The sequence below is a fragment of the Melanostigma gelatinosum genome, assembly GCF_949748355.1.
Source record: "Melanostigma gelatinosum genome assembly, chromosome: 16".
In the NCBI taxonomy this organism is placed as follows: Eukaryota; Metazoa; Chordata; class Actinopteri; order Perciformes; family Zoarcidae; genus Melanostigma; species Melanostigma gelatinosum.
The window spans coordinates 13,716,972-13,744,482 of NC_136649.1; the positions used below are offsets into that span (position 1 = coordinate 13,716,972).

A 27,511-nucleotide genomic window follows, 5' to 3' on the forward strand; every position below is an offset into this window, starting at 1 on the left:
TTAATTTCATTCCAACAGGCTTTATTCAATGTAAAAACATAGTTTCCTTCATAAAAACATTTTACTTTCAACTTTTCCACATTTCGTCCCTTTCATTTACCACCTGATAACATTCTCGACCTTCTTAAACACTTTCCAGAAACACTAAGAATTACTATTTAATCACTGCTCCATGAATGTTGACAACTACGTTTTATATTGGAATGCAACAGGCTACAAACTACTTGTTATTAATAAGTAATGAATTTAAGTGATTATATGTGGTTTAATAATCAAGACTCAGGAATGACCAATGTTTCGTCTACTCGGTGCAGAGGACAGCGACGCCGCGCTCATAGAAGCTGTGTGGATCTTCCTTGGTGGCGATGTCAAAGTCAACCGTGAAGATTAGGTCAGACCTGGTGAAGTTCAGGTACACGGGGAGAGTCACCTGCAAGGACAAGAACAAAATAAATGTGAATAGCCAAAATTATTACAACCGTTAACAGCAGCATTCTATATAAATGTTCGGACTGTATAGATTACTCGTTAGAGATGAATAGTTGTGTGTGTGTGTGTGTACACATCTTGTTCATACCATGTGCCTCTTCTCAGCGCTGCTTTGCTTCATCCAGCGAAGCTGAGTGAGAGGCAGCTCAGTGGAGATGGAGGTGGACAGAGACAGCTTGTTGTTGGCACAAATAGCTCCCTGCAGCGTCAGACCTGAGAAAAAAAGAAAACGTGAGCAAGAAAATATATTTGATCACAAAGTTCTATTGGTACCAATAAACTGGATTCACATTTGTCACAGTTGTGAGTATTTGACTAGGTTGCTTGTCTGACCTTTGATGCCGAAGCTGCAGGCATCCAGCGCAGCACCCTGGGCGGTGGTGACATTGACCTCCAGACACAGCTCTTCCAGAGACCAGCTGTTTGCCTGGGCCACATACTGCCGTGTAGCGGTAATGTAAGCCTCTGGCACAAACAGGCTGCCGAGGCACACGTGGATGCTCTGGAGAAGGAAGAGATGGAAAGAGAAAAGCAAACATTTCCAGTACCGTGAGTGGCTCTGTCAACGTTCAAGGAAACTAACATACTATTTAGCTACAAGCTGTTTGATGCTGTACACAAACGGTTAACTAAAAAGTACCTTCAGTTCCTTTGCACCTCCACTGGCAGAACCCTGGGAGATCTGCTGCAGCTGTTTGATTCGCTCACTGAAGTCCGCCACCCACTGGATTACAGTCATGGCGGCTGGAACTGTGTACCGACACCAGCCGCGAGGGAGGATGCCTGGGAAGCAAGAAAAACAGGTTCATTCCATCATAATATAATCTGTTCAAAGACATCTTGTTGGTCAAGACCGACAAAGAGGAGCGTTTAAGTGTGCAGTGATTTTCCTATATTAATTTCTCAGACTTCAAAACAAGTTAGAACTACATGAACAAAGAGTTAAAGATGGTTTTACCTTTAACAAGGTCGCTGATGAGTGTGCGCAGGTCGTTCGTCTGCTTCTTCTTGCCCTCGCACACTTGCACCACATCGGCCAGATCCTGACGAACCTCCTGCAGCATCTTGCCACCCATCTTCACCTCGCGCTCGAAGAACCGGAACAGTGGGTCCTGGTGTTTGTGTGTTTTAACAAAAGATATCAAATCAAATACAGAAGGGCGCAACAAAAAGAAAGTATATATATTTATTTATCTGCTGAAATTCAAACCTGTGTCTTATTTCATTTCACCTCATGAGTCTACATTAAGTCATGAAACAAACTAGAATTACCACCTCGCGGTTGTATGCCTCCACCTTTCCTCACTTTCCTGCCATTACCTTGATGTTCTCCACTGTGCGTTTGAGTGGATTGACAGTTTGGGGTATGAGCTGCACCCAGTTGCAGGCGGTGGTGTGGAGGATCCTCATCCAGGCCGGCTGGGCATCAGATGTGGACGAAGTGCGCTCCTTTATCTCCGTCTCGTAGGCAAGGTCATCCTCATCCTCCAACGTCTGCATTTTCAGCATCTTACCCATCATGTCAATGCCTGCGCAGCCGGGCGGAGGGAGGGAGGGAGTGAGCGGGGAGGGAGGTTGAAGACAAGGCCGTGGTGGGAAGGTAGGGGGAGACGAAATTAATAGTGGAACAAAGACACCAACCGCTTACCTTGAGGGTGTGTTAATGAAAGGTTTGTTTTATCATAAAGAGAGTTGTGACGGACAAACAAGGACTATACTGGGTAGGACGAAAAACACAAAAGGCTTCAGGCAATATTTCCATCAAATGTAACATTAAACATAGTTCCCAAAATATGAAATTAACCACATTCTTGACTGACTAGATCTGTAAAAGAAATTAAAATAACCAAGAGAATCTAAGGGGTAGGAATGAGGTTGAGGAAAGATGAGGAAGTGGGATTCTGTGGCAGGTGGGATCGTGGAAGCTTGGAGAGGAAGTCAATGGGACGAAGCGGGGAGGCAGGGTGTGATTGAGGGGACGGGGAGGAGTGTGGTTGCTTTGAATCTTAATCTGAGGATAATACTTCAGCAAAGTGACATGATGGCTGTGAAATACAGCTGCTGGAGGGTGAGGACACACACACCCTTCCTTTGGGCAGAGCACCTTTTAAAGTGCGATGGCTGTGACCACAGCTGGGCTACAACTCCACAGCTGAACTGTACGACTACCATGTACAAGACTAGGGGCTACTTGTGATAGATAGATAGATAGATAGATAGATAGATAGATATAGATATCTACGATATATAACATTCTTTGCCACCACACACACACACACACAGTATTCTGCCCAAAGCAGACGGAAAGATATAAGATCACCCTGTCAAAATAAAAGTAAAGACACTAGAATAGAGAGAGAGATGGTTAATAATCTGCCCTGTGAAAACATGGATAGTGGAAGAAGAATCAGGATATGTTGTGGTCCGGTTGCTGTGACAGAACAGGTGACGAAGATGACCGGCTGTGGCGTACCCTGAGTGGTGAGCAACACCTTCTCCGCATTGCTGGGCAAACCGAGCCAAGATGGAGTCTGAGTATCGGGAAGCATCTCTACCCAGTGCATGAACTCCTCACGCCTGTGACATATCAAAATAATAGTTCAACAGGTTAAGTTCATCAAGAAAAACATCCTTTCGCTATCACTAAACCAAAGGAATTTGAAGAAAAGCCGCTACTGACCGGATGCCGTCGGGCATTTTGATGTCCTTGTGCCCGTCGACCTTGAGAGCCAGCTTGAAATCGCTGTCAAAGCTCCTCTTGGTGAAGATGCGATCCATGAAGGTGTTGAGCAGACGCTGGTCAAACTCATTGTCAATGCGGCCGCCATAGATGGATTGAGCCATCAGGGTCTTCAGAGCCGCCCAGGGGATCTTGTCTGGTGCAATGTTTTGACGACCCTGTGTGTGTGTGTGTGTGTGTGTGTGTGTGAATGAATTTATGGTTTGTTTATATTGGAATCAAATGATTCGTATGCAGACACATTTAAAAGGACTGCATATGATTTCTGAAAGGATCTCCAACCTTAGCAGTGTCGTCCAGCCAGGTGTCGATGGTGTCACAAGCAGAGCGCAGGTCAGACTCTCCAAACTCATATTTCTTGGACCAGCCCAGTGGTGCATAGCGCAGACGTTCCTGGATGACGGCATGGAACCAAGCCAGCAGGAAGTAGAGACGAGCACGCTCATTGGGAGCCTGGAGAAACATATGGGGGGGGGGGGGGGGGGGGAGGAGTAATTAAGACGGCAGTATGGAGGATGTGTGCAAACAGCATGGACGGTAGTGATTAAGCTTTTGGTGGAAAAGTGTGAGTTTATGCATTGGTAGGTCCGGATTAAGTGACCTTGCACATGCGAGCCACAGGGATGCTGCTGAAGGTCCTGAGCATGTTGGCCTTCACACCAGGAGGAGGCTCAAACACAAAGATACGACCGGCACGAAGCAGATTCACTGGAACCTGCCGGGAAATCACAGAAATTAGATTTTAGGAGTGAAAGACAAAACGGGAACTCTGGGGCTAGAAGTGATCATTTACTCACAGCCTCATTATAAAGATTATGAAATGTTTTTTTATGAGTGGTTCACCTTGGGGTTGATCTCCATTGTCAGGAAAAGCCTGAAGCTGGCATGAGGCTGCATGGAGTGGAGCTTCTTTTCCAGCTGCATCAGCCACCCGGGGGCCAAGTGGACATTCTCCAACATCACCCACCTGCCAGACTTGACAGCAGTGTTGATGTCTCTGTCTGCCTTATTGAAGCCCTCAGCCGAACCTGTGTACAGTGTAAGAACACAAACATTTACCAACAATATCCAAACTGAACTTTTGACGTCAGGATCTTATTTGTCGTGTCAATACTTATTCCTTCCTTACCAATAGAGATGGAGGTGATTTGTTTGTTCTCCTCAGCAGCCAGATCTCTGACCAGGCCGCTGGCATCGTAACCTGGTACAGAGCACATCAGCACAGGAGTGCTGGGCTTCACCTGCAGACACAAGAGACGGAGAGTCAGCCACAGATTCAACAACAACGCCTCTGGGGAGAAAACAATTGAAGTATTGGTTGCTACCTCGCTATCCACGATATTGGCCAGGTCAAGCGGCTGCTCGATGATGTTCATGAAGGTCTCTCCCAGCACCTTTGAGACAAAAATGTGCGACATAGCCAGCAGGCGGTCGGGGCGGAAGGCCTGAATCACCAACAGCTGGTGCACTGCCTGGCCAATCGGAGCTGAACAGGCACAGTGGTATAGCGGGAAGAGCAGAGCAGAATATATACATTTAAAATCAATAATTAAACATCTGCTTGCAAATGCATCATATGCAAAAACAATGACAAAGCTGTATACTCACTGGACTGCTTCTCCTCTGACCACAGATAAGGAACAGCCAGATCTGGAGTGTTGCTCTCAAGCCACATGAAGAATTGCTGAAGGAACAAAAGAAAGCAATGACGATCACTGAGGCAGTATGTGTTGAAGAGAAAGTCATTTAGGAGGTATGCTTATAAATGCACGTTTTTTCACGTGCAGCTTCTGTTTAATTACTCACCTCATCAGCCTGAACCTTGTCCACCAAGTCGCTGAATTCCGGCAGGCGGCTGAGGCGAACCATGTCCTCACTCTGTTCGGTGGTGAGACCCTTCACTTTGGGCAGCGACATGCCCGTCAGAACAATCTCCTTACCGCGAAGGAAGTGCTGGAACTCTGCATCATACGAGGGCTCGCTGGAAAGAGAGGGATAACAAAAGAACTGAGAAACCTTGTTTTGTGCGATACGACCACTAGTCGTACATTAGTGTAAAAGAGGCATCTCACCTGGTGATGCTTTTAATGCTGATCTTAGCCAGCAGCATGGCAAAAGCGATGTGGTCGTGGTGCAGCATACCTCTGGCTGCTCTGTTGAACACCACCTGAATAAAAAAAACAACAAATGAGCAAATTATGTCTATAACAATCATATTACGAAAGAAAAGGAGTCTCTTGTTTTCAAACCTGGAAGAGGTCCTTAGTGATGACGTCGAGTCTCTGTGTATGATCACTGATTGCCTTGAGGTTGGGATTCTCATACAGCACCGTGTGGTAGGTATCCAGGAAAAAGTTAAGGGAGTACTGGTACAGGAAGTGCATCTGGAGGAAGAAAACAAAGATTGGTATATTAAATAGTTGTTTGGCTAGTACACAAGTATTAGGAAGCATAGCTTAGTGTGCATGTGTGTTTAGATTTAGATTCAGAGATTAAGAAGACTAAACAAAAAGGAGTGGGTGTAAGAGCAATTAAGATGTGTCCAGACCTGGTTGAGAGACTCCATGGTGAAGTAGATGCTGCTGCAGGCAGAGGACAGAGACAGGTACTGCTGTGACACCGTCTCCACTTCTGCCATGACGATATCCGTTTCCTCCATCTTCCTGGTCACCTCCGCTGCCTCCTTCTTCAAGTTCTCCAGCGTGGTAATGATGGTGTCGTCGTCAAGGATGCGGCCTTTAACCTCATTGAGGGCCTGCAGCAGGGATTTTTCCAGCTGCCGCAGACGCAGTTGGAACTCACCTACGAGAGACAGAAGGACAGTTGTTGATTGGCATTATAATTTCACTGAACTCGTCATCATGCAGTGCTCATCATCCTCATCCTCCCCAGCTGTGCCCCGTCATCGTGTTTGCACGTTTTCCGTCTCACCCTGCAGTTTGAGGAGGTCGGAGCGCTTCTCGTCCACGTCAGGCCTCTCAGCCTTTAGGACCTCGTTGAGACACTGGCTCTGAAGGCTGCTGCGTGTCACCGTGAAGTTGACAAACGTAACACGAGAACACAAGTCTGGTGGGAACTCGACCTGCAAGAAACACCATACAACAAAGATTAACTTCCTCGTAGAATCATATTAACAAGGAAAATGCTGCATTTCACAAAAGCTATTTTTCTTCACGATAGATGTAGTTCATGGATTTATACACATTACATAATCTACAGTGAAAAGCTAAGTGAATCTACAGACCGTTGGGTCTCGTGTGGAAAGGAAGATGACAAAGGAAGGTGACAGATCGATGTCCTGGTCTCCCAGCGTGATGAGGACACGTCCTCCAGTCCTGCGCACCTCTCTGTTCAGCACTGGGTTTAGGATAGGGTCGTAACTTTCTACATCCTTAAAGGGCAAAAATAACAATAAATGACTATAAATAAACAAATCCTTGATGAATACATAGGCCTTGAACAGTGACTAAATGTCGGCACTGTGAAGTAGCCGTTCATACCTGGACCAACAGCGGGTTTCCGAAACGCAAGGCACTCTCCAGGTTCTTCCTGAAGGCATCATCCAGGAAACTGGTTCTGGTGATTTTGCGTTCTTTGTACTCATTCATTATGAACTCTGTTGCTTGGCCTGATGGATCGATGATTAGCGGGTACCTAGAAAGGGGGAATGGTATAGAATCGATCAACGCGGGAAGTGAAATCAACTCAAGGAGCTCAGGAATGCTTGGTATTCTCCACAGTAATAAAACCTAAAAACATCGGCAGAAGAAGAGAAAGACACTGACCTGTTGAACCTCTTGAGCATGATGGCGTTCTCAGTGCAGAGGTCATCAGCTGGGAGAGAGTTGGCTTGCCAGCGGAGCCTCTCGTCAGCGTTGGACAGGTACTCTGTTCTGGCAATATCAGTACGGAACTGGGGGGGGAATCACGGCATTAACATTTTAGGTACTAAAAGGCTAGGATATATATAGGTGTGATGGCCGTGTGTATCCAAGCTTTAACTACCTGAATGTTGGCCTGCTGCAGGTGGTGAGACCAAGTAGTGAACAAGTTCTGCCTCATCTGTTGTTCAAAGTAGCCGGCATAGGAAATGAAAGCTGCAGAGAGCAGACAGTCTCCAGCGATGGTGGACATCTGGTTCTTGAAGGTCTCACTGGTCTTCTCCCAGCGGTCCCTCTCAGCTGACAGACTCTTCAGCAGGGCGTAGCTGCGATTCACCTGGGAGGAGAGCGAGCACGAGTTCAGAAAAATGCTGCAAGATACTTCTGGTTTAAACTGGATGAAAGAGAGAGGGGGCTTTGGTGACCAGTTACCTTGGCCTCGACGGCAGCCAGGTCAGACTTGATGGCCTGGGCCTCTGAGATAAGGACGGCGTACTCCTCCTTGTAGCGAGCGATGCTAGCCTCCAGGTCTCTGATCATCTGCTCCACCTCTTCTGCCTTTGTCTTGTTGTCGGTGGCGTCATCCTCAAGCTTCTGCAGTTCATTACGCAGAGGCTCCACGCGCTTCAGCATGTCGGCATAATTAAGCTAGGGGAGAGGCAGAACATACACTTTAAAAATGAGTACTTTAAAAAAAATAAAAAATGCATCTTCATTTTCATATTGTTTAGGCTTCATTACCTGAGCAATCGCCCATTTCACCATCGGTCCACAGGCCAGAGATGCCCTGTTGACTTGGTCATAGTTGTAGCTTGGGTTGGACATGTAGTTCTTCTTCATCTTCTCCCGGATGGAGTCACTGGATAAAGTGTAAACAGTCCAAGAAGTTAGACTAAAGCAGCGCTTCACACAGTCGAATACTTCAATGTGAAAGTGTGGAACGATGATCATGAATCACAGGAAATGAAATATTGCACAGAAATCATTTATGTTTTGTTTGGGGTGGAAGAAGGGATGCAATTTCTATCATCTTCACTGCGAGAAGTGCAAAATCATGACCACCATTAAAACAAGGATAGTGGTCGTTTTAACCATCAGCTCACTTTCTGATTCAGCAAAAATCAACCGATAGGAAACCTAAAATCAAATTCTGATCACAGGTGCCACTTGATTAACATACTGATTGCTTCCATTAAAGACTAGACAGACGTTCAGACACCGGTACCTCATTTCCTCAGAGGAAAAGTTGACTATGCTGCTGATGAAATTGTCCTTGATAATAACTTGTCTTATTTTTTTCCAGTCACTGGACTCCTCGCCCAGCATAAGGCAGATAGACTCCAGGGCCAGCTTGACTGCAGCTGGAGGATTGGTCATAACCCGCACTTCTACTAGGTGATGCCGCTTAATAGAACTCACCGCTAGGTAGGTGGAAAGAGGAACGTTTTGAAAGAAATAAGTAGAAAAGAGGAGAGGGAAAGGGGAGCATAGAGGGCAAAAAGAAACAGACTCAAGGGTTGAAAGGTAAGAGGGAGGCAGAGACAGAGAGGGAGAGAGCTTTAGTGAACACTCGCAGAATACATTCTTTATTATTTCACCTGATCTCGTCAGCTTCGAAGTTAACAATAGTGGGGATGAAGTTCTCCCTCATGATTATGGAACGGATCTGCTTCCAGTCAGTGGTGCTCTCTCCCAGGAGCAGGCAGATGGACTCGAGGGCCAGCTTCACGGCCGCGGGGGGATTGGCCATGGAACGCACCTCCACCAGGTGCTGCTTCTTAATGGACTTAACAGCTATCAACATCAGGTGAACAAGGATGCGGATTATGACAAGGAAGGGGCAGTGATTGAAGGGAGGAAGCAGGTAGAGATCAAGTAAGTGAGTATTTGATAACATTGTATTTCAGTGCTGCAGGAGTGAGTCCAAAATCATGGAAATAACTTTGCACTTCCGGTTCCCTCGTCTCAAAGTCGATGGTTTTTTTGGTTAGATGCCAAAAACATTCAAAAAATGTTGTCTTGCTGAACAAAATGTGTAAATATCTTTAGCGTCTGTTTGCCACAGAGCTTATCTTCTGCAAAAATCCAATTGAAAAATCCCACCGGCTGTTTGTCGAGGGAACCAGTGCAAAGCTAACTTCCGTTGACTTTTTTAGTCTACAAAAATAAGTAAAAAAGTAGTATTGCACATATTGTAGAGCATTTATATAGTTCTGTTACGTAAACAGAATGACAATCCATCCTTGCAGCACGAGACTGACAACAAATCAGATGCACCATAAAGACAGCTGTGAGTGAATATAGCACTGTACCATTCTGAGCCTCAATAACAGCAGGCTCCACTTGGTCCAAGTCCTCTTTGACACTAAGTTGTTTGTCCTTGATCTTCTCCTGCTGCTTGTACACAGATTCCTGGATCTCCTGGCCCATCACCTGGAATCACAATAGTAACAGAATAGTTTAGTTTGATTCAATCGAAATGAGCACGGCCACTTGGATCCCTGGACAACAAGTTAAAACATTACTGAGGGGTTAAGCTCGTCTCAAAAAGATGAAGAAATTATTCTATTGTGATTTCTTTTTCTTCTTCTCCCTCTAGAGCTAAGAGTTAAAGTCCTTCCTGTGTACCTTTTTCTTTTCCGCCTCCTGCTGGTCTTTGACCATCTTCTTCAGCTTGTCATTGGCAGCAGCGTTCTTTGCCTCCAACTCTTGGCTCTTGATTTTCAGGTCACGCCGAAGTTCCTCCACCTTGATAAGGAGGCACACGTTCAAGCGGGGAGTCAGACAACAGCAAGCAGCAGTTGACAAACAGACAAATATCACACCATCATGTCCAGCCCAAACTCTTAGGTTTTGAGAAATAGCGGGCATAAAATTGGCATTAAATGTATTAGAATTATAAGTTACTTCACCTGATCTACAGTCTCCTTGATCTTGCGGAGACCAACGTTGAGGTGCATCTGCTGCTCCTCCAACTCGCTGCGTTTCTCGTTGAACAGGTTGGCATACTGGTTGATGAAGTCCAGGTAGTGGCGAGGAGTGATGGCCATCGTGTGACCACCTCGCTTAGCCAGACGGTTGTTAGCCTGCGTGTACACAAAAAACAACCTGTGAAGTATAACCACGCAACCGCCTCATTCACCACAACTGCAAACGTGGAAACATTCCTACCTGGTGGAGGGTCGTGTGTACAAACACACAGCCATTGACAATAGCCTCGCGGTGAGATGGTGGCTGGGGCAGTTTGTCATAGACGACGGGCATGTAGTCTGGCACCTTGTAGTTTGGTTTCTCCAGATCCATCTTGCTGGTGAACTCCTTACCGACCTGATAAAGGGCCTCTGTGGACCAGTCTCCAAACCAGTTCAGCACACACCTAATTCAAAGAAAGGTTTTCATGTTGTAATTCTAACATTGTAATGGTGGTATTGATTAATTCATGGCTGGTGTTCAGCACGCGTCTCTGTACCTGTTGAAGAGGGCAGGAGATGTGGCAGCTCGGTCCTTCAGGCCCTCTGATGAAGGGTTCATGGTGAAAACAACATGGAGGTTCCTGATAACCTGGCTAGTGAACCATTTATACAGCTCCTCGTGCGTGTCGAGCATCAGGCCTTCTTTCTGGGCTCCCTCCTTACACTGAGTCATCAAGGTGGCGTACTCGTCTCCCTCGAACAGCCCAGGAACCTAAAAAGATCAGGCAACATTAACATATCAGGAACTAGAAACTTAGGTGTGAACAACCACAATTGATATTTTATCTTAGAAATGTAAAGACAGTGTTGCCATCGATCATGATGGCAGCAAGTGGGAATGGTACCTCGCCGTTGGCCAGCATTGTGTTCATTCTCTCAAGGAAACCAGAATCCAACACGTTGGACTCATCCATGATGAAGGCAATCTTCTCGTTCTTGCAACCCGAGCGACGCAGCACTGTACGCAGGTCCTCATCAAAGTCCTCGCCAGTGTATTTCCTGTGTACCTGAAAACACGCAAACAAGAATATAATTAAATACAGACATGAAGATATTTGGAGCCATATCACTACAATTGCCTGTGTTGTACCAACCTTGATCTGGTAGACACTAAGTCCGTTCATCCAGGCCACGAAGCGAGACAGAGTAGTCTTTCCTGCTCCACTCACGCCGATCAACAGGAGATGGCCCTGAGGCTGGCGGAAGATTCTGGAGGAGGAAATACAATTTTAAAATGAACTCCCAAAAATTATGTTTAAATTTCGTTCTAAAAAACCCCACCTTCGAACTATCCGATACCTATTTTTGAACATTACTTCCATGACACCACGCACTAATTAGCAACGATGACCTTTTGTTTGACGCCAGTTTCTATTAATTTCTGTCGCTCGCTTTGAAAACACCGCAATGGACGAGCAATGGCTGATTCGTGAAGATGAACTGAGGGGTTACTTATTCGATCCTCCTCACTTCACTACAAAAACCTAAATAAGGTGGCAGCTGGCTGGACACAGATCGCCAGGGAGCTGAAAGTATCCTACTTGGTTTTGGCCATGTTATATATATATATATATGTCGTTTTCACGTAAATATCACAATATTAAACGTGTGTTTTCTATTTTCTATACCAACACCAGATGAGAAGTCAATCACTTCAGAGGCTGATACTCACCGGTCAATTCTGAGGACGTGGTCCAGCACCTCATTGAAGAGCACCAGAGGGACGTCCAGCTCCTCTTCATAGAAGACCTTCAGACGGGCCTTCACATAGTCCCTCAGCTCCTCCTGCTCCACCGGGATGTAGTCCTGCATCCACAAACGATTAACTCAGTTAAAATGGAAATCGAACCGCGTAAGACTTGGTCAGTTCTCAAAATGTCAGCATCATTACCAAAGCAGGAATATCACAGCACTGTCAACCTGTTTCTAGTTTACCTTGGAGAGCCAGTTGCTGTAGAGGATTGGCCTGTTGAGAGCCTTCGTCTTATCAATGTTGGGGAAGTGTTTGAGAGCAACCACATCGATGTTTTCATCTGTCCACCTCCTCTCTTCATCATCGACCAGCCTGGATAAAGGTTCAAGATGTTCCACATTATCATTATTTAAATACCCGTGCATTTTTTAGGTGGCACTTTTATCAGATTAAATCTGACCATATCGAGACATTCTTCAGCCTCTCAGAAACGTTCACTCACCTGTCCTGGAAGAGACGGAGAGCTTCATGGGCCCAGATGCGGATGAGACCCTCCACAGGCAGAGTCTCAAGTGGCCGCAGGGCCTCGAAGACACCCCTCACCCAGCGGGTCATCTCTCTGGGAGAGTAGATGTAGTGAGGTTGGGTGTCCTGGGTAAACCGCTCCTGATAGGAAAAAAAGGATAGAATAAAGATATGCCAACATAAGTGTGACGACAGGACTGAAAAGTGATCAAAAGTGAAAGATGTGTTTTATCTGTTGTTTGTACACTCGTTTCCTATGACACAAAGTATTTCTTATATGCATTTTGTGATTTTCTTTACCTGAGACATGGTGTAGAATTCAACCATAGCAGCAGTGAGAGGCTCAGCATAGGTACGCAGACAGGGGATGAGGCGCAGCATGGCACGGTTGAAGGTTCCATAAATCTGGGTTAGAGAGGCGGGGCCTGGATAGTCCACGTACACCACAGGAACATGACGCAGGAACCTAGAGACAGCACACATGACCACTGTTAGGGCTTGTCATATGCAATGTTACAATCATTCTTTTTTCATCATGCTATCAATTATATTATTGTTCTAATCATTCTGGTTACCGCACCTGTGTGTGAGAGGCTTTCTGCCAGGGTCAGTGGGAGGATTACAAGCCCCAACAAACTGGATCCTCTCCAATTTGACCCAAGTCTGGTCTGAGGTGCGGTAGAAACCTCCATGTTCCACCATCTGCAAAGAAAGAACACCACAGTGGAGCTGTTAACATACAAGAAGGGATACCAAGTTTTATGCTGCAATGATTTCAGTTTGCACACCTGGATGTTGCTGCAAACTACAACAAGGGAAAATAAAAATCATACCTGTCTGATGAAAGTGATGACTCTCTGTGTGCCGTACTTGTCCATGTCGGGAAGATTGATTTCGTCACAGAACAACACCAGCCACTTGCCCAGCTGGACAGGGGAGAGGACCACACCGTTGGGGGTACGACGGTACTCACAGTAATGATCGAAGGTCTTCAGCAGCAGCTCTGGGGTGGTGGCACTGGAGAAGTTCAGACCCACAACCTGGCAGAGAATTGGAGAAAAATTTTGGAAATTACAAAATGTTACAAGCTCAGGTGCAACTGATTTTAAAGACTTATAATTTGTTTTTATCCAGTCTCTCACCTCCATGTCAGGCAAGGCTCTGAGGGCGCTGAACAGAGTCATAGTCTTTCCAGAGCCGGGAGGTCCACACAGCACCAGTGGTTTGTGCTCTGCCAGCCATGTGTAAAGCAGAGCCTCATGGCGAACAGTGTCCAGAGTGGGAACCACAACATCAGGGGATGCCACTTTGTGGGTCTCGACCTCAATCTGGGGCACCTTGCCCTGCCAGGACTGCCATTCACCCGAGATGCACACCTGCACAATACAAAGAATACGATGCAATGGTCCTTCTGAAATCACAAGACTGCTGTAGTTTTGGTTTGCTCTCAGTGACTTGCAGGTACGAAGAATCAAACATTTTATTTTAAATTTACTCAAGAGAACGATCAATATCTGTAGTAAGAGTAAGAGGCTGTACCTCATAGTCAATGATGGGGACATTGGGAGCAGAGGGGAGTGGTATAGTGGTGATGCGACGGATATATTCTCCAAGCTCAGCCCTCATCTTCAGTCGTCCGTCACCAGAAAAGGACCACAGCACAGCGTAGATCAGATACTTCTGTATAGAGATAATGCGACAAAATGCATCAGCTTTAAGAAAATGTTTGTGTTTTTTCAGTGATTAAGGTTATATAACAACAAGACATGTGTGCGTCTTTCAGTTATATGGAGAGCAGGAAGCAGAATTACCTGCATGTATCTCTCCAACTGTTCAATGGGCATGGGGAAGTCAGGATGATTGTTGTTGTAGAGCGCCACATTACGGCAGGCCTGGTGCAGCATTGAGAACAGGGAACCCATGCAGCGCAGGCGGGTGAAGTCCATGATGTGCTCCAACTTGGAGGCATGCTCCAAGGCCTTGATCACCATGCCTGCGGAGGTGAAGTAAGGCTGCAGGACAGCTGCAGCATCACGCTGAATCTAGTGTAGGAACATGCAACAGGACAAGAAGTAAAGAAGAAATGTCATCAAATATTCTTCTTTAATGAACTGCTGCCATTTTCCTTTCTTAAGGAAGTCTAGTTTTTTGAAAACACCGTTTACCTGCAACATTGGTGAAGCAGTCTCTTCCTCGTCTTCTGTGCCCTTCCTCTGCCGGTGAGCTTCATCCTCTCCCTCGTCCAATGGGATGCTGCGAATGCGAGCCAGGAAGTGGTTGAAGATCATGTCGGTGCTGAGGACATCCTCACTGAACCAGACCATACCACAGCGAGACACAGTGGCCAGGGTGGCATACTTCAGGTTCTGTACTTCAAACATCACACGCACCTGGAGAGAGGGGGAATAATTCCAGGTCAATACAGGATACTTCCACCAGTTTAGACTAAAATAAAAGCAGAAAAAGTTTGAAGGTCTGTGCTCTTACATTTGGAGGCAAGCTGAGACGCTCTCCGTTGGGCAGGGTGAGCAGCTTGTTGTCATCCAGGACCGAGTTGAGATTTTCAACCCACTCGGGGTCAACATCACCATCGAAGATGATCCACTGACGCTTTTGCAGTTCACCTCGAACATTGTCAATGATTCTGAAATTGAAGGAAAAAAATATTAGTTATTTTTAAAAAAGTCCTATTTAGCAAGATGAAGATTAGCAGAGTTGATTTAAACCCGTAACAATGAAATGTGTTACAGAACTCACTTTCTGAGGATGTGTGTGAACAAGCCATCGGTCCATTCACGGGTGGTGGGGTCCAGGGTTCCATACAGGTGGTCCTTGCTGATGGCCTTGGGGTCAATGATGTGGGCTACTCCCTCAATTCCCTCCAGCCTCTCTAGGGCTTTGAGCAGTACCCTCCATGCCATGGACTTACCACTACCGGAGGGTCCCACCATCATCAAACCATGATTGATCTGTGTGATCTGGAACAGCTGGAGCACCTGGAAGGGGATGAATGATAAAGTTTCAGAAAATTAGAGTAACTACTCACTATGCAAACACCTTGAATACTAGACCCTAGCCCTGTTGGGGACTTGTGTCTCTCGGAGATGGCAGGGCTATATCACTTATTATTTATGGGCACATTCAATAAGATATATGTTGATTAAATTGAGCTACATACCTTCTCCACCCACATGCTGCCCACATCGTCACCATCTCCATAGGTGAGGTACATCTCCGCGCAGACTTTCTTCAGCTCCTCCCTCAGAGCAGTCATCTCTCCACGCATGTACTGGACTCCAGGGAAGACATCCGAAAGCAGGCTGAACAGAAGAGGGATGTCTTCCGCCACCAGCTTTGGAACCATGGTCTCGCACACACTCTGGATCAGGATCTACAGGAACAAGACAGACCAAGTGAAATAACCGTTTGAGCCTCTTAAATTCTAACGTCACTTCAAGTTCTACAATGTGTAATATCTATACCTCCTGTTCGGGAAGGTTCTCAGCGATGTCGTTCTCGTCAACCACCTCGCCACGCTCGAGCTTCTCCCTTTTGATCTTCTGGATGCGCTCACGCTTGACATTTCCAGCACTGATAAGCACGCTCTTGAGAGCTCGGAGGCCAAAATCGTAGTGACTCTGGGATGACAGCTGCTCATCACACAGCCTGAAATAATAATAATAACTTTATTTATGAAGCACTTTTCAAAACAAAGTTACAAAGTACTTCACAATAAAAACATAAAAGCAAATAAGATGCAAGTAGAGATCATGGGATGAATTTAGAGCGGGAAGACCTTTTAAAAATTCTCCCAATCTATGTTAATTTTGCAGAAACAGTACATACTTGAAGAAGGGAACTATCTTTTTGGCGAGGATCTCAGCTGTGCGGAAACCTTGAGAGTAGAGCATGACCTGTGCGATGAGCTGGCGGTCGGGCTTGGTCATGGCCAAACTGCGGAACAGCTTCTTCAGATTGTCGGGCAGGTTGGATCGGCCAGCGTAGCCGGGGTTCATGGTGATGAAGATGGCCATGTCTGGACTCACCTTCACCTGCTTGTTCAGGAGCTCTGTGGTGACTGGCACGCCTGAGGGTAGACAGATGTGTACGTATTTACAATGCAGTTCCCATGTTAAATTTAACAAATGGTGACACACTGCTTTGCTGTCCCAATATGAATTATTTAATTGGAGTATGAGGAAAGCTATTTCATGGAATTGTCTTTGTTTCCACAAATAGTAAACATACTCCTGTCTCTGTTGATGTTGCTGTGCTCCCTCAAGGCCACCTGGATGTACTGGACCTGCTGTGAGACGGCAGAAAGCATTCTCTCCTCCAGACGATTGAACTCGTCGAAGCAGCCCCATGCTCCCACCTGGCACAGACCCACAAAGATTCGACCCATGGCCTAAATAAAAGAAGAAAGTCAACAAGAGATTTGTTAAGTGAAATGAACAGTATCATGAACAGCTAAATCCTTAGTCACATGATGTGTAAATGGTTCACTGATCTCTCAATGTTCGTTGTTGTCTTGTCTATAAAAACAAAACAAAACCTAAGATCGAAGAATCAGTGTGCAGTTATGTACCTGGAAGTCAAATGTCTCATCACAGTTGAAGACCAGGACAAAGCGGCCCAGCTGGTGACCAAGAGCTTTCACTGACTCAGTTTTTCCTGTGCCAGCAGGACCTAGATGGAGAACAAACAGTCAAGTCAATTGTTTTTTAATTTCTTGAAAAAAAAAATATATATATATATATATATACACACACACACACACTTCTTATGGGTACAAAAAAAACCTCCTTTACCAAATGGTGACCCTCCAAGGCGGGCCTCCAGAGCCTGGGTCATGGTGAGATAGCAGCGATCTGTGAGAGGGGTCTGGACGAGCTTGTCCTGGACACCCAAGTACTCAAAGCCATAATTGAACTTGGCATTGGCCATCTGAATGGACAGCTGTTGCAGGACATCTGTCTGCTTGGGGTCAAAATAGAAGCGCATCTGGCTTAGCCACTCGAAGGACTTGGGGTTGTCGATCTTGTTCTTGATCAGAGTCCTGGTCACATCGCGTTGGTGCACCAGCTCGGTGATCTGAGATAAGAGCAGAAGAGGGATTTCAGACACACTTTTCATTTGACAACATTCTTTTAAAAATGATATGAAAGAAAATGGCCTCTAACCAGGTGCTCAAGTTTCCTCCTGCGGAGTGGAGGCTGCTCCATCAGTACGGTGTCAGCCAACACGTTGAGGGTGGCCTGCACATTTGACAGCACTACCTGCATGACTTCAATGTCCCCACCACCTGAGATACTGGTCAAGGCAGACTCAACGTTCTCGGACCAGTAAATCTGCGTGGACAGGACCACCAGCTGGGCCTGTGAAGAGAGGAAACAGATCGAGTGAAATTACATCAACTGATTTCCATCATGTTGAATAACTGTGTGTAGAATAAATGCTCTCAATACCAACCTGGTAACTATCAATCCAGTTAATATACTGGCTCAGGTCAACGGTGTCGCCTTTGTTGAAGGCGGTGACCTCTGTGACGGACTCGGCTAACAGCTTGGCCAGCGTCACCCTCATCTCCTTCTCCACCAGCGTCAGCCACTCATTGATCTTGGGGTGATCTGTAATGGAGACTGGTGTCTTGTAGACAATCTCCTCACCCTCGCGGGAGGAGATTCCCAGCACCACGGTGCTGTCTTCGTTGAGCAGGATGCTCGAAACACCAGCAAACATCTTCTTGAAGTGCTTCTGCAGTTTGGCCACATTCTTGCTGTTGCCAATGATTTCAAGCAGGTCCTCGTCTCCCACAAAGTAGAACCTGGAAAGATCGATTAAGGATAGTTAATAAATGACTGTATGAATAAATGACAGTGATTCCAAATATTTAACATTACCGTGAACGTCTTGTTCGAGTTTTGTGTTTAAAATGCACATAGACAACAATGCAGAGTCCCTTCGTCGCCTGTCATTGTCTCACCTGGGGAATGAAGATCTTTCCCTCTCCAGGTATTCTCCGAGGGCCTTCTGGATTTTCCCCAGAAGGTCAGCCAGTCGCTCCAGGGACCTCTGCACTCCCTGTATGTTCAGCACATCCATCACCAAAGGAGACTTTGACACCTTCTTCATCAATGCCAAGAACTCTGTGCTGATACTGTGGAAAAAAAGGGGACATATTAGTCAATTCTCGTTGAAATAAATTGTGTAAAAATAAGGGTACTTTGTTTACCTCTGGAATCTTTGAGTTTCAACCGGGAGCAGATGTTTGATGTCAGCACTGCCGGTGAAGATGCCCTCCAGATAGACCCAGCGACGCTGGACGTCAATCCAGACGTCAAACAGAGCCATGATGCGATTCAGCTTGTCCTCCCAGCTCAGCGCATCTTCTTCAAACACCTGGGAGGGAAAAAAAGGAGGAGAGCATGGTGTTGATGCAGTTAAAAAAAACATACATATTTGTAAAATCTTACGGTATTGTCTGAATGTAACAGTAAAGTAGTTCTGTTTACCTTGTAGTATGGAGACAACTTCATGGCGGACACGCTGTTGATATGTTCTTTGACTTTGTTGAAGAGGTCGTCCCAGCCTCTTATCAGACGACACTTGTTCTGGTAGTTCACCAGGTCGAGCTCATACGAGTTCCACACCTCACGGATCTGAGGACCAAAAACCACAAAAGTATTATGAGTAGGACTACAAGCCAGTCTTTTACAATCATACAAAAAATACTTCCAGTTGCCCCCTAATAGCATCACATATACCTATATCTATATCTCTTCACCTGTTTGAGGAACTCTTCCAAAGCCATCTCTCCTTGGGCTACCAGGAGAACGTCCTTCACCACCATCTCATTCCTCTGCAGGTCCACATCCCAGATGTGTCCCAGGGTCAGCTCTGACGGGACCCAGTTTACATGCAAACGCTTCATCAGCTGCTTCCAGTGGCGGTCCTTCAGAGCCTCTGATTTCAGCTCAATCACCAACATGTTAACCTGGTGACAAAAGGAACAAGTAGAGAATTTAATAAGCCATTTTTCACATTTTCTTGCAAGTTAAAAATGTGTGCTCAGTATATCTGCCATACCTTCAGGTATCCTTTAAGCAGCCTCTGGACAAACTCGTAGGAAGCGTACTGTCTCAGTCTTGCTTGGAAGTTCTTCAGCTGGTTCAGAAGACCATCCAGACTCTGACGAAGCTACAAAACACCAACAACAGAATAGTTATATTCTAAGAATTTCATTCTAGCGATTCCATGATGTCAACCAGTATTGTGGATTTGTTACCTTACGAGGCTGGACAGACACCCAGGGCTGCTCTTTCATCTGGTCGATCTGCTCCCAGACCTTTGACAGCTCAGACCAAACCTCCTTCAGGTCATGCAGCTCCTCTAGTGCCACCTACAAGTCAAAAGAAAAGATTAGGCTGCCCGTTACTTTGTCTTTGATTGGCGTTTTAAAAGGCTTTCATGGGAACGTTTGCTGGCATTACCTGCACCCTCTCTTCACTGCCGCTGAGCAGGCCCGTATCAGTGAGCTCCAGGGCTTCTTTGGCTCGGGCACACTTCTCCCTCTCAACCTTCAGACGTCCAAAGTTGCCCTCGTAGATCGTCAGGGACTGAAGAGCCTCCTCTGGACGCAGGTTACCCTGGTGAAACACATCAGTTAGACATTAAAAAAAAGCCAAATCATGCTGTTTAAAAAGATTTGATGAATTATTTCAGTCACAACAGGAAATGCTTCCACAGCTGTGGTTTGTATGGAAAGTATAAAATAGGGTTGACTGCACATAGGATCATCTAATATCTCTTACAGCAACTGGTTTGGTCTTCTCCCACTCACTGAGCAAGTCAGTAGTGCGGTTTTCCACAGCTTTGTCCTCCTGGACGATCTTTAGCTGCAGGTTGGCCACCTGCTGTTGGATAGCAGTATCCTTGCGCTTCATGATGTCACTGAAGGCACCCCATTCCCCTTCGATGTTGTCGATGTAGAGCCAAGCTGGAGGGAACTGGAATCTCTGCTTCTCCAGCAAACGCTGCCCATTACGGAACAACTACAAGTAAAAGTAGGGAGAATTCGATTAGAACCCTAAACTAGATTTCCTGCAGCATGCGGTGATACAAAAGAGTAAATGAAAGAACACTGAATGTTTGAGAGCACTTACGTCCACATTTTTCTCAAACTGTTTAATCTTGCGCTTCAAGGTCTGGACATAAGTTATGAAGTTGACAGCATCTGAGGTGCTAGCTGTGTCCACAGAGTGTTGCTCCAGTTCTTGACGGGACTTTTTAAAGAAACAGAAAAATAAAAGGTAATGAGAAATTCAGGGAAGAATCATCCGATCAGTGTCTCTAGGAAATCTAATAGGGGTGTCACGGATCACAAAATTATATGCTTCTAATCTGCTCCGTTCACGTGAACACACTACTGCTTTATATCTGTTCACTGACACTGCATTGATATTCGGGGACTTGTTACTTGAAAAGGAACAGCAACAGTAGAACTTTACACACTATGATGATTACACTGTAAAACAATTTATAAAAATACTCGGTTGATCCGCGGTTCACGAGTGATCCGAACCGTGAGGGGTGATCCGAACGGATCACGGATCGATCCGTGATCCGTGACACCACTAGTTACTAACCTGCTCAAAAGACATTTTATATGCATATTATAGTAAATGATTGTTATATATTACCTTGGAGATCTGGGAATGGAAGTCCTGCATGTTCTGGCCAAGCATCTGGCCAAACTTGCTGAGCACCTCTTTGTGCCAGGAGTCGTACTTCAAGTTCACCTTGGACTGAACCTGTTGGCAGGCACAAAACAAAGAACATTTCATTTTTTGCTAAGAGATTGTTGCTTCAGAAATATTTTCAAAATGAAGCATCTATAACTCTCGATCATTATTACTTTGCCATAGTCGATGACCGCAGGTCCAAAATCTTTGCGCGTCTCTGCGTTGTCGAAGGTTCCACGTGCTTTGCGGATCTGGACCAGCAAGGCCTGCCACTTGGTGAGGTCTTCACCCAGACGATTGTAGATGTTCTCAGCTTGCATGTCCCACAAGCACTGGTACTGCAGCCACACCTGGTGGCAAAGAAAAGAGATGGCTAAGCACATGACAGTGTATATTATGCACATTTATAATATTAAACACAGCCCTGGTATACAAGGAAGGAAACAGTTATTTGGCATTTGATTTCTTTAAAGCAGCTCCTCCAACAAAGTAACCAACTTTCAGAAGTAAACCTGTAAGTATGATAACGCACTGTAAAAGGTCTCTTACCTTGACATACTGCTCCACCTCGTTGACAATGTCTTCAACTGCATTGTAGGCCTCCTCTAAGGCTGCAGGGCCGTCTGGCATCCTGGTCAGGGCATTTCTGTAGAACTTCTCCTCCTCTGACAGCTCGTAGTGGACTCCCACCTGGTGGGGAAGTACAAGTGCAATAAGATTCATATGTCCCTCCATATATCATATTTTAACTCAAATAAAATATAACTTTGCTTAAAAGTAGCTTGTCCCTTTTAAGTTTACCACAGACAATCAGGCATGCATTCTTATCGTGGCTTTCTGCAGTGGTAGTCCCATCCCGACTACCATAACCATTCAAACATCTCTACCTGGTATCTCTGGCTCTGAATCCTGGGAAGAGAAAGGATGACCATCTTCCAGGCAAACATCTCCTGGTAGAGCTTGTAGCGACAGTCTTCAATCGGTGGGTTCAGGTAGATCACCTGGTTAGTAATCCTCAGCTCGTGGACAACATTCTGGGAAAAGTAATATCATAGTGAGCAGTGTCCAGGAATCCAAGGTTTTCAAGATTTTAAAAGAAATGCATAGTCATTAAAACAAAACATGGCATAACGCAACACAGAGTCACTACAGTCACAATGGCTACCTTGATCTTGGGCTCCCCGCCAGGTTTGTGGCTCAGTTGTGGAGCTTCTGTGTCCATATCTACATCAGCTCTGTCCTCCACCTGGCCACGGAGCACCTGGGTCCAGGCCTTAAGGCCCGCCTGCAGACGAACTCCCAGGATACGTTCAATCTATGACGAAAGAAAAAGACCAACCACATGTAAAAAGAACCAACGGTTGAAATATTCAAAGTATTTCCATTCTGAATCAAATAATCCTTTTATTGCTTTGTGGTGCCAACCTCAATGTCGAGCTTGTTGACCCAGATGGGCAGGTTGGAATAGGAGTGGAGATTGAGGTCGTCCACAGCCTTCTGGACTCGGTTGAGAATGTCAGAGAAGGTCTTGTTCTCGAACATGCAAGTCTCTAAAGAGCGAACCTCAAGATCAATTTTCTCCTCAATCAGCAAGAGGTCGTCCACCTGAAAAATACAGCAGAAAAAACAACATTAGAATATATATTTGGGGCAATTATACAATTAAATGTTTCATTCTAAAAACGTTACTGAGGAGAGTCTGTACTTGTGTATATAACCATTTTATAGTGACACTCTGACCTTCTCCTGGAAGTTGAAGACGGTCTCTGCCAGCCTCTGAACATAGGGATCCAGCTTGTAGGATTCCCAGACGAGAGTGATGCCTTCAGTAACAAGAGCCTGAACTTCTTTCTTAAGCCCAGCCACCAGCAGGGAGATGGAGAATCTCTCCTCCACCTTCTCACAAGTGCGCTCATAGGTGCGCACGCTCTCGATCAAAGAGATGGCAAATGGGTACAGCTGATTAGCTTGGTGGGCTTTGTTGACGATGGCCAAAGGAACACGGAAGCTCAACCACTTGAGGTTGCGGACCTCTTTGGACAAGGTGATGATCTCAGGGAGGAAGTTGACTTTAAGCTTGAGCATGTTTCCCGTGCGCCCACGGGCACGGGTACTCTCAATCGTGAAGATGCGGCCAGAAACACCAAGGTTACGCTGCTGCACCTGATTTACAAAAGAAAGGAGTGACACATATTTAAAAACAGGAGAAGCGTTGACAAACAATGAAAACTGCACCGCAAGAGGCAAAAACTAGAACATTTCTTCAACTATTTGAGAAAAATGCAACACTATATTAATGTCTATGATCAGCTTCATACCTTGCGAGCCCAGTCATCAAATATCTCTTGAGTGTTGAGCTTAGCCCTGAAGCTATCTCCATCCTGCTTCAGTTTCAGCCCTTCCACATGGTTCTCCCAGCCTTTTCCCAAAACATCCTCAACTCTCTTCATATACGCAGTCAGCTGACGGTCGATCTGCTTGGCCCAGATGATGGAGCCGGACACAGGGGGCAGGTCTCGGACATGGCTCATCTTACAGGCCTGGCTCTGAGGGTACTGCACTTTGAACTTGTCGTGCAGTGACTCGATGTCATCTTTCACGCGCTGGATGAGCTGGGTCTGGTACTCTCGGATGGCACCGCGGATGTGGGGACGCACAAAAAGAGCGTTGAAGCGGGAGAAGATGCGGAACATCTCGTTGGCGTTCTTGGCGGTTCCCAGCTGATCACGCAGGCGGGCAGTGATTCGGGTCTCAACGCGGTCGATGCGTTCGTCATAACGCTTCATGGCTGCTTCCCAGGCTTCCATGCCTTCCTTAGACACATCCAGACCATCGACCTCTTTGACGTTCTCATAAGCCAGGTTGACCTCCTCGATAGCGTTGGCATCAGCGGCATCAAAGAGAACTCCGGCTACCTTCATATCTTGAGGCTCAACGGTCTCTCCGGGGGCATGTTGTGGCAAGGCAGAAACCTGGGGATACAAATTTTAAAAGCAATCTCAATCAACTGTGGACAAAACCAAATATTATTCTGGACATGAAATAAGGGAATGAGGGCAAGACATGCTGGTCAGTTCAAGCGTGGCCATTACAGATGCTGACGGTGTTTTACCTGAGGCCTCAGCACGCGGACGATGACGGCCCTCAACTGCTCGTGCTGCCTTCTGAAACGTCTCATGTTATCCAGACGTGACTGGAGCTTCCTGTGAGCTGGGCTCAGACGCCACACCATCTTCAGGTTCTCCTCTCTCTTTCTCTTCACAATGTCTCTCAGAAGAACCTGTAGCTTCTCATATTCATCCTCCCAGGTCTGGAACACCTCGAAGCATGCCACCATCACCTGTAGCAGAAGTTAAAAAGGACATTTAGAAAGACCTAGAATGTTTTGAGACTACTTCTGGGGGGGGATAAACAGGTTATAGTTCATGCTGGAGACCCAGCCGCACCAACCTTTTCAAATTCTTCATAGGCGACATGCATGAGCTTTCTGGTGCCCAACACCTTGAGGAGCTGGGAGCTCAGGTCCCGAGAGATGGCCTCCACTAGACGCAGTGCTCTCTGGATAGGGTACTTGGTGTTCCTGATCTTTTTCAAGTGAGTGAAAATGGCCATCAGGGCCTGGCGGATCTTATCAAGCTCTGAAGCAGAGAGCAGGTCATTGAGAGGGAAGTCCTTCATCAGAGGATTGTAGTCATTGACCGTTTCCACAGCCTGTTTCAAACCTGGAAGAAGCAGAGAAAGGATAAAACAATTAATCACACCGTATCAAATTACTGCCGGTAATGAAAAACTGTCTGGACCGGTTGTCACTCACCAGTGTCAGTATCAAAGCTGACAGTAGCATGGAAACGTTTGCCGTGTTTGAGGATGTCCAGAGTAAGCAGAACCTCGGGGCTCTCTCTCTTCTCCTGGATCCTGTTGAGCGCTCTCTCCAGATTCAGCCAGAAACTGATCTCTTGCAAGGCTGTGCCTGAAGCTGGGTCACGGTCGAGCTTTGTCACCTGATAAAAAGGGCGGGTGGAGGAAAAAAAATAAACCCAGTGGCGAGTTTAAGAGAAAGTATTTTTTTATATACCTGTGACGACATGAAATTTGAGATAGAAATATAGGAAAGCCTCTTACCTTTTGGATCTCCCTGATCCAGCGGTTGACTCCAGATTGCAGCTGGTTTAGGAAGGTCGGGTCCTCCACTTTGTCGCCAAAGTCAGTGACCTTAGGCTTCTCCCCACGCTCATAGAACTGCTTGGCGATGTTTGTGATGATGGGGTGGATGAGCAGGCTGATCTCAGGAATCTCAATGTTTTGCTGCAAGTGGAGAAGGCCCATCTCCAGCTCTGCAATCTTTTTCTCCACCGAGGGAGCCATCTTATCCCCATCTCTAGAGAAGGTAGGACAGAGAGGATAGTGTGTTACATTATTCCTCCAATGCGGAGTTCATGATCCAGTTTTTTTCTGATTCAAACATAGACACATTTTGAAGATTACCTGTCGGCCTTGCCAGACTCACGGATGTAGGACTTGAAGAAAGGAGCAACAGCATTGCTGATGAAGGAGTGGAGTGTCTCATAGGGAGAATCCTCACTCAAGGTTATAACTCGAACTTGGGTGGAAATGGGCTTGTCTGCATCAATGACGATTGTCCTCTTGATGAACGCCAAGCTGCAGGGGGGGGGGAGAAAAAGACCGAGTTATCGGTTAACAGAACTCAAGTGGAAGCTGAGTGCTATGCAGCAAATAACTTAAATCACATACAATTACATCACATACAATTACATGACTGAAAAAGCAGACCTCTGTACAGTGTAGGGCTGCACAATATATATGTTTTATTGTCAGCGTATAGTAATTCATACTAATTCAGTGCATTAGATGCATCACTTACCTGTTGGACTTCAACCCATAGTGTATGTCAGTGCTGATGTTATAGGTGATGTATTCCTTCTCCTCTTCTCCTTCATCTCCAACATCCTCTGTGTGAAGAACAAATAACTCACTGAATTCCTCACTGAAAAAAATCAGCCACACTGTAATCAATTACATGCACCAAGCAGTAAGGCCAATAAGATAACATTGCTTCTAATTGTAAAAATAAATGATTTGGATGCCAGACAGTAGTCAAGTTCATCAGAGTATAATAAGCCATGTACAATTAGGATGACAGTGCAATCTGACATGCATCCATCTTTGTTCCCACCCTTCTTTACTAGTGAGGTCATTGACTGTAGGAAAAGGAAACTGCACCCTCTGCATTGCAGCATCAGTATTCTTGGATAGACTGGGAACCCAAAACCTACGGACTCAGAGGCAGAGGCTGAGCATGTGCAGTATCAAGAGGTCAAGGTTTAGCACTCATAAAACATAAGGGAGGGCAAAGCGGCTCTGTAGCTCAGGATTAACTCGCCTGGAGGAAAACTGAAGATCCTGTGTTCACTGACACACGCTGGTTCACATGATTAGAACCCCGAGAAGGTGCGCACAACATGACTTGCACTTCTTACAAAGGAGTCATTATCTTTGAATTTTAGATGGTTATGGTGCTTGTTCTTTTTAAGCGGGGCTTGTGTTATTAATAGCACTGTTACAGTTTTAATGTAGTTTATACATAACCTGCATTTCAACATTAACACAAAACGCGAACGTACATTCATTCTACACTACACAAAACGAAAATATGCATTAACTGCAGCTCAACTTAGTATCACACCTTAAAATCATAACGTTAGCTATTGACCACTTTCATGCGAGTGTGTAGTCATTGGCTCGGTTGTCTCGTCCCCACCAGTGTGGCGAAGATAGCACGCTAGCTAAACATTAACTAACATCGTTATCGTTACCTTTGAGTGTACTTCTCTCGACCAGGATGGTGTGAACTTGGGGATCGGCCAGAAACTTCCTCATCTGCTCCACGGTGCTCTTCTCCTCCAGGGCGGACTCCAGAGCCGCCGGGGCCTCGCCGCCATCTTCCAGGAGCAGCGGTACCAATTTTCTCATATGCTTCTGCAGCACCGAGGTATCGGCGACCGTCTGAACGGTCGACACCTCCATGGTGCCGGAGTTTTCCTCCGTCCCCCCACCGTCGGACATTGTTTGAAGTGGTCGACTACGACCGTTAGCTGTGTGAAAGTGAACAAAGAAACGAGGCTCACGTTATGTAGCTAGCAGTGGTGCTGACCGAGTTGGTTCAGACGCTGTGACTGCTGCTGTCAAAACGCCACACCCGTGGCAGTCAGGTTTATTCGCGCAATGGATTGTGGTACTTGTGGTTCAGGGGTTTGGTATTTCACTGGAATACACACCGAATACTACAGTACCCACAATGCAGTTGAACAAATCTATTCTTTTCTCATTTTGTTAAATACAGTCTGACAGATAGAGGGAGAAAGGGAGTTACCTCCAATGATGCAGCTATAAATCCTCCACAGTTGAAATTAACAAAGTTATAAGCCTTTAATATTGGTATTACTAAT

General features: G+C 45.9%; 1 protein-coding gene across 1 annotated transcript; it reads right to left on the minus strand.

Annotated features, from left to right (window-relative positions):
• On the minus strand, positions 1-27,176 carry dync1h1 (dynein, cytoplasmic 1, heavy chain 1). Its single transcript, XM_079286618.1, has 77 exons — positions 26,879-27,176; positions 25,927-26,014; positions 25,530-25,703; positions 25,167-25,422; positions 24,859-25,045; positions 24,495-24,766; positions 24,157-24,384; positions 23,363-24,016; positions 22,785-23,207; positions 22,470-22,649; positions 22,210-22,359; positions 21,932-22,078; positions 21,594-21,734; positions 21,218-21,394; positions 21,003-21,113; positions 20,466-20,585; positions 20,115-20,354; positions 19,794-19,949; positions 19,589-19,702; positions 19,390-19,500; positions 19,088-19,297; positions 18,816-18,962; positions 18,536-18,702; positions 18,287-18,460; positions 17,773-18,127; positions 17,484-17,678; positions 17,112-17,394; positions 16,889-16,989; positions 16,549-16,708; positions 16,147-16,387; positions 15,783-15,966; positions 15,479-15,691; positions 15,058-15,296; positions 14,788-14,944; positions 14,466-14,690; positions 14,112-14,342; positions 13,840-13,980; positions 13,443-13,676; positions 13,134-13,340; positions 12,881-13,002; positions 12,601-12,766; positions 12,278-12,441; positions 12,018-12,147; positions 11,755-11,888; positions 11,177-11,291; positions 10,928-11,089; positions 10,580-10,794; positions 10,282-10,486; positions 10,023-10,196; positions 9,739-9,858; positions 9,423-9,543; positions 8,709-8,904; positions 7,852-7,969; positions 7,543-7,758; positions 7,235-7,447; positions 7,015-7,142; positions 6,730-6,883; positions 6,474-6,620; positions 6,161-6,311; positions 5,778-6,031; positions 5,479-5,613; positions 5,302-5,396; positions 5,036-5,210; positions 4,838-4,913; positions 4,555-4,715; positions 4,359-4,470; positions 4,073-4,257; positions 3,831-3,944; positions 3,512-3,682; positions 3,170-3,387; positions 2,963-3,066; positions 1,810-2,018; positions 1,448-1,601; positions 1,130-1,272; positions 823-991; positions 578-702; positions 1-430 (listed from the first exon to the last, which is right to left on the minus strand). The coding sequence occupies exons 1-77, from the start codon at positions 27,126-27,128 to the stop codon at positions 302-304; spliced, it is 13,923 nt and encodes a 4,640-aa protein (XP_079142744.1). The 5' UTR covers positions 27,129-27,176; the 3' UTR covers positions 1-301.
• Between the last annotated feature and the right edge of the window lie 335 nt (positions 27,177-27,511).

Excerpts from the sequence above, each read along its gene's own strand:
- dync1h1 (XM_079286618.1), bottom strand. The coding sequence starts at position 27,128 with ATGTCCGACGGTGGGGGGACGGAGGAAAACTCCGGCACCATGGAGGTG. Across the intron at positions 22,360-22,469 it reads TCAACAAGCTCGACATTGAG|ATTGAACGTATCCTGGGAGT; the intron begins GTTGGCACCACA and ends CTTTCGTCATAG. Across the intron at positions 7,448-7,542 it reads TGGCTGCCGTCGAGGCCAAG|GTGAATCGCAGCTACGCCCT; the intron begins GTAACTGGTCAC and ends CTCTCCTCCCAG.